The following is a 7,298-nucleotide window of genomic DNA, read 5'->3' as shown; positions in this document are numbered from 1 at the left end:
TAGCTCTTACTTTCAAATGATCTTCATTTCACTGCCAAAAGCTGGAAGAAAACTGAGGTAAAGAGAAAATACAACTTTTTTTTTTTGGTTTTTCTCCGGTACTGGGAACCGAACTCACAACCTTGCACTTGCTAGGCAGGCGCTTTTGCCACTGAGCTAAATCCCTAGCCCCAAGAAAATACAACTTTAAAACCAGATTACTGAGCTGGGTGTGGTGGCACAGACCTACAATCCCAGCACTTGGCAGGAGCACCTTGAGTTTGCGCCCAGCCTAGGCTGCAAAGTGAGTTCAGACAAAACAAAACAAAAACACAGAAATAAAAACTGGATTATTGAGAAATAAATTAACTTTACATTGGATAGTACAGACTAAAAAGAAAAGCAAAAAATGATAAAAGGAAATCTACATCAGCAAAGAGATAATTGATGTTGATATTTTTCCAGGTATTTACATTGTTTTGGGGTTCCGTGTATTCCCTGATAAACATCTCTATCTGTGGCTCTGACCATATGCAATTTCTCCAAAATTTTCCAGTTTACTAAAGCTGTTAGCATATTCAGCACCTGAATCAAATGTTTAAAAAAATCTGTGACAGAAATAACACTTCTTTGGCATTAAAACATTTGCAACCAGACAAGAAGAAATTTTAAAAAGTATTGTCAAAGGCAAAGCTTTACTACTTAACTGTATTTTTTGGCAGGGTCCTACTGAACATTGAAACCAGTTGTGTAATCAGACCTGTTACTCCCTGGGCAGTAATGGTGTGTAGTAAAGCAGGAGAGGCCTCCTGGTGGCGATTCATTTGGTGCAGATTCAGGGGGATCTGCTCAAGCCTCAATGTTTCAGGAAAACTGAGGAGACCTTAGACACCCTCATGGTGCAGATCAATGCCAGAGTTCCCCACATTAGGATTTCCCCCTTTTGTAATGGCCAAAGAGGTAGATTGTGAACAGCTGGCATGGGAAGGAGCCCGACACCATCACTGGCTGAGGAAGGTCAAGGGAATTTACTCAAGGCCCAGATAGTCTCGCAAATTCGTCTTTCCAAGGTGGCTACAGCTAAATCTGCTTATCTAGCTCAGAACCTGAAGGAGGTTGGGGTGCATACGGTGTGACCAGGATGAAGGCTGACAAACCCCGCAGCCCCGTGACTCCTGGACTATTCACACCAGCTGTATAGATTCCTACTACCTCCTCTAACCTGGGAGCTTATACGTCACCTTTTAATATTGACTGAACTCCTGGGAAGGTGACCATGCCTTGTCTTATACTCCAAGTTTTCTAGAAGGGAAAAATAACTAGTTATACAGGTTATTGCAACAGTATTTACACATATATAGACAGCCGAACTGAATAAATGATCTTGCATCTTCCAACTGAAATGGCTTGTTAGACCAACTAAAGACAACTGGTTTCCACAAAAATGGAATACTGGTATATTATAAACAAACTAGAAAAACTGGACTGACAGATACTGGTTTGTAAATCTCTAATAGATACGCTACAGAGAATGCGTGCATTCTCTGGAGATTTTATGTGTGTGTGAATATATATATATATACACGTTGTTTGCTATTGTGTCTTTCCTTTTTTTCTAATACTTTCTCTTGCACTATATTAGCAGTGACTCAATGAATAGATAAGCAGTGGTTTTATACGACACTTATTTCATGTTTTAGCTAAATCTGAACAATTTAACCGTATGTTACAGAGTAAACTTTCAAAATGATATTTGTTGTGCCTGATGTATAAATACAGAATTATTTAATAGTACTTAAAACCAACAGCCACCACTTTGAAGAGCTCCCACCAGGACAGAACCTAAAGCTGTGAGTCTGCTGGGGTGCCGTTAGGGTTTGCTTTTTCTCCAGACACAGAATGCTTCAGAAACTGACCAGTAGCACCGATGTATAATCTTGAGCGCATGGGCCATTTCTGGAAAAAGAATATTGAAATAAGAACCAAAAGTTAGTATCTATAACATAAATAACATATGTCTGCAATATTAAAAATTCCAAATACCCCAATGAAACTGCAATATCATATAATTAGTAACAATCATAATTATGAATTTTAAGGTGCAGCATGAAAAAGTTTATTCATGCTAACAATAAAAGTAAAAATATATTGACTTTGATTATAATTAAAAACATGTGAATATAAATAAGAACTGCAAGGAGTCATGAGGAATAAATATAGTTGAAGTATAGAAAAATATATGTCCTTACAATGTTTTAACTTCAAACTAAAACACAATTCAATGTAAAACATGGCTGTAAAGAATGACTGCTCCATTATATGTAACATTGGAATGATACAGACAAGATTAGCACAGCCCCTGAGCAGAGACGACATGCAAACTCATGGAGCATTTCATGTTTTTAAGTTCTCGTGTTCTCCCGCACAGGAGGGTGGCCATAGATAATAATACACTTATATTTCAAGAAAGCAGGAAGAAAGGATTTTCAATGTTTTCACCTAAAGACATGATAAATGTTTGAAGAGATAAATAGGCTTACCCTCCTTTGAAACATCTATAATGCACACATGTGTGGAAATATCTCATTGTATCCCATAAATACATAACTTTTATATGTCAGTTAAAAATTAAAAGAGAATGGTAAGTGGGTATGTGATAATATCTGGAAAGTTTCTCTTCTGTGGCATCCAAGACTATTTTAATGTCTCTAGGTGGGATAGGTGAATTTACTGCCATGTAGCTCAGATTATTTAGAGTATTAAATTCATTTTAAACACACATAAAATATAAAATTTATGTTACTTGGAATTTAAAATAGCCTACTCCTAGTCTCTCTATAAATAACTTTGTATGCTATGTTTGATAGGGTAGTAAGACTGACACTGCTATTTTTGCAGATTAATTTCAGGGTCTTTTTTAAAAATCACGAATGGGCATTCTTATGTACGATATTCTGGGTATATCACTGTCTCTGTTCGGGTCCTAGCGCAGGCTACTCAACTGAAGTGTTTTTAGAAACTGGCCTGGGGCTCATCTGCTATGTTAGGACCTTGCATTGTGAGGTCAGATAAAAGTCGTGCATTTTACTAAAGATCCCAGTGCTATGGTATTAGGATCTCAATGTTTACGCTTCCCCAAAATGCATGTCCTGAAGTCCTAAACCCTAAAGCAATTAACTAATTTAGATTAGGTCATTACAGATCAGTGGACTTTTTTGTTGTTGTTGTTTTGTTTCCAGTACCGGGAATTGAACTCATGACCTTGCGCTTGCCAGGCAGGCGCTATGCTGCTGAGCTAAATCCCCAGCCCCAGATCAGTGGACTTTGAAGAGAAAGACAGGTGAGTTGGTCTCTGTCCCTGTCTCCCTCTCATGGTCTCCCTCCTCACTCCTTCCTTAGTGTGCATGCACCAGCAAGGAGATGCCATGTGAGGACATGGCAAAAAGTGGGCCATCTTCGAGCCAGCAAGAGAGCCCTTGCCAGGAACCAAACCTGACAGCACTTTGACCTCAAACTTCCTTAGCCTCCATTCTATGAGAGTATCAATTTATGTTGTGAAGACATCCAGTCTGGTATTTTCTTGTGGCAGCCTGAACAGACTAATACATGTGATAAATAGGGTGGGGCAGAAAATATCCAAGAGCAGGATTTTTTGGCGATGTGATAAGCCAGTGTGTATCAACATTTTACATCCCTGCTTCATTTTTATAAGCATAAGAATTTCTTGCTCAAATCTCAAATGCAATTTGAGAATTATGTGAATGAAATACATACATCCAAAAAATAAATAAAATGAAAATATTACTGGATGCTTCCCTGGTGGTTCTCTTATGCGCTACCCAGGTCCCACTGTGTTGAAAATTGCCCTAAATCATTCAACGAAGTGTGGAGAAAAATGAAGGCATCTGGTCCTTACATCCTTGCTAGAAATAAGTAATTCATGGGCAAACATAAAATGTGTTTGTCAACTTTTGCCTCATTTTCCATACACTTATTAAATAATAAAACTTTCCTTTTAAAGAACTTTGCTTGATTTTCAAAAAGGTCTGTAATGATCTTATCCCACTTAGACACATAAATGGTTTTAAGTGTCAGAAATGAAAATGTAAATAAAATGTTGGTTAGGGTGCATGTCACCAGGATGCTAAAAAAATCAAATGGCTGATTTACACTGTATTTTCAATGGGTTAGCACTGTGTAGAGCAATACAAATACTGAGCTTTCTTTCCTCTACCAAGGTATTATTTAAAACCATGTAGTTTCATTAAACCTAGAAAAATCTAGCAAACTCACAAAGTTAATCTTAACGGAAGACCTTACAAATGCCCCCATGGGAGAGTTAAATAACCCCCCAAAAACCAAAATCCTGCATTTATTTTTAAAATTTTGTTTATTGGTATCATGGACAATGCTTCTTCAGTGGTGTGGCATTTAACAGAGTCATCTGTACTTTTCTCCCAATGTCAAGTTCTGAAATACACTTTCTCACTAGTGCCCTTAAGGGACAAAAATAAGGTTAGGCCATGTCGCAGGAGACCAGTCTCTTAGACAGTTTTTTGGGGGGTGCTGGGGACATAACACTGGCCTCATGAGGGCTAAGTACAAGTTCTGTCAATGAGCAACATCCGCAGCCTCTCATTTGATGCACTCTTCGTGTACATCCTCAACAGTTTTAACATGCTAATAATATCGGCAGTAAGTACTGGTGCTTCAAAATCACAGCACTGTGATATTTGTTAAAAGATCTTTGTTATCAGTGTAGGACTTAGTAAATGAAAATAAAGTCATTTTAGGACACCTACTAATAACTTACAATGAACCTTTTGTTACCCCAAAAAGTAAAAATGATTAGAAAATTTTTATTCCTTTTGCATTCCATTTTGTCAGTGTCTATAAAATAATGTGTTAACAGGAATTTTAATTATGTATGTAAAATATCTTTGCTCTGAACTTTCACTCCTCATAGTTATGACTCTTTGAGGGCAAATGTAACATTTTACCTTACAGTATCCTACTGTTGTCTATACAGTATTTTTACTTTCATCTCTATAATATATTCCTTTAGGGCAGGGACTAAATCTTAAGTCATAATGGTATTCATTGTCCTCAAATAGTGCTCTACACATAGTAGGAACTTAGGTGTTTGTTTTAAAGTACCTTACTGGTCATCATCAATTTCATTTTTAAGAAATGATCTGGCTTTCTATCATCTCCAGAATTATTGTTTGTTTTGTTTTGTGGTACTGGGGGTCGAACCCAGGACGTTCACACTCAGCTAGGTTCACAGCCTTTTTTTTGAGACAGGATCTCTTTGCAAGGTTGCCAAGGCTGGGCTCAAATTTGGGATTCTCTTGCCTCAGCTTCCCACAGTGCTGGGGTAAAGGGAGTGAGAGTCATCTTTAAATATCAGTAATTGATTCAGAGGACAAATGAGATTTAATTTTTCTTAAAATAGTATAACTACAAAAATATTTGGCATATGAATCAATTACAAAAAAGCTTATTAAACTTATTGTTATATTCAAATATTGATGATTCTAACGTTTCTCACTTAAAACATTGAAACTAAGGTGAAAACTTGATTTCTCATTCTGAATTATATCTCACACAAAGGAGGCATGTAGCATACGCTTTTTGTATTAAAATCTACTTAATGGTAGGGGCTGGGGATTTAGCTCAGTGGCACAGCGCCTGCCTGGTAAGCACAAGGTCATGAGTTCAATTCCCAGTACCGAAAAAAAACCCAAACAAAACAAACAAACAAACAAAAAATCTACCAAATGGTATAAAGTTTCTTAGAGTAAAGAAGTCAAAAGAAATCTACATTGGTATATCTGAATAACAGTCTCATGCACACTAATACAAAGCCCTTTAAAATGAGTGATTCTTCAGCTGAAATTACAAAACTCATTTATAGGACGGAGATCTATCATAACTCATGATATTTCGTTCTTTCATATGTAATATTTGAAAGGACTTAAGTTTATCAACATGTAGATTATATTTGCAAAATACTGTAAATCTTTGCCCAACTGTAAGTTCAGTTAACATGACAGTGTGCTTTATCATATTTCAACAGTGATCATCCAGTAATTTATTGGACACTGATAGGCTTAAGCCTAAGTTCTGATTTTGTATTTGTATGTGTTAAAATTTGAAAATTTAGGTTTAGCAAATACAGAGAAGAACACACGTTTTGCAAAGAAGCCAGATCAACGGAAGGTTTCAAAACAATCAAATAAGGAGAAAAGAATGATGCAGAGACTGCCATAACATTGGTAATATAGCATAGCCCTATATACCATATTAAATGACCATTCTAACTATATGTAAAAAATTATGCAACAGGGATTCTTTTTGATAATTTTGTACATTTCAAAATATGAACACAGTGTTTAACCAATTCATTCAACAACATGATTATGAAAATGACATACAACAGTTTTCTAATGTTTTTACTAGCTGTCTAGTCCATGATATTTAACCTTTATTTGGGGGGTTAAAATTTTACTCCTTGCGGATGCAGAATGGTCTCATTTGTTCTTACTATTTTTACCAAAAAATTCTCCATAGTATTTTCTTAGGATTATTTAGGAGCAGATAATTCCATGACTCCGTTTAATTTGTAAAACCTTTCAAACATTCCCTGAAAAATACAATGGAAATGTAATTATGTAAACTAAAAACATTTAAAAACTTTCAGAGGATCATAAATTTAATTCAGATACTACAAATTATAAGGGTGTGCAACCAAGTCCCTCATTTCTCGGCTTAAAATATGCAAAAATCCTTGTGCTGCCAACTTGTGAGCAGCAGGAGAGACCCTACACAAGCCACTCAGGCTTTAACCGCTGCCTCCTCTACCGTGCTTGCAAACAGTTCAGCAGCACTCTAGTGCGTGGGGGGTGTGCCACCAGGTCGCTTTGCTGGTCTGTTCCCCTTCACCGTCCGTAGGGGTGAGAGGTCAGTGGCACCTGCCAGGGAGTGACAGACAGGGTCAAGGTGTCCGGATCTCCGTTCCAGCCCCACAGTGCACCCTGCCTGCCTACCTTGACAGGGTGCAGGTAGCCGTCGCCACGCAAGGTGCCCAGACTGGGGTCCGCCGGCGCCTCGGCGTCGTCCTGCAGGCTGCGGGTAAGATGCGCGATGTAGGTGGTGGCCAGCAGCAGCACGTCCAGCTTGGACAGCTTGGTGTCGGGTGGCACCGACGGCAGCGTGCGCTGCAGCTCCAGGAAGGCGTGCCGCAGAGTCTGCACGCGGCTGCGCTCCCGCGCTGCGTTCGCCGCAGCCGGCCTCCCGCTCCCGGGGCGCGCTGCGAC

General features: G+C 38.3%; 1 protein-coding gene across 1 annotated transcript in view; it reads right to left on the bottom strand.

Moving 5' to 3' along the window:
• Positions 1-277: 277 nt before the first annotated feature.
• Tcf24 (transcription factor 24) overlaps positions 278-7,298 on the bottom strand; it is a 12,735-nt gene continuing 5,714 nt past the window's right edge. The window contains exons 3-4 of the mRNA XM_013518148.1: positions 7,029-7,298; positions 278-1,935 (exon numbers count right to left, since the gene is read on the bottom strand). Coding sequence (XP_013373602.1) covers positions 1,822-1,935; positions 7,029-7,298 — 384 coding nt within the window. The 3' untranslated portion in view covers positions 278-1,821. The remainder of the gene's footprint in view (positions 1,936-7,028) is intronic.

Source organism: Chinchilla lanigera, unplaced genomic scaffold (assembly GCF_000276665.1).
Source record: "Chinchilla lanigera isolate Chin_1 unplaced genomic scaffold, ChiLan1.0 scaffold00043, whole genome shotgun sequence".
Lineage (NCBI taxonomy): Eukaryota > Metazoa > Chordata > Mammalia > Rodentia > Chinchillidae > Chinchilla > Chinchilla lanigera.
Note: the sequence above shows the minus strand (reverse complement) of the source record. Positions and strands in the feature narration are given on the sequence as shown.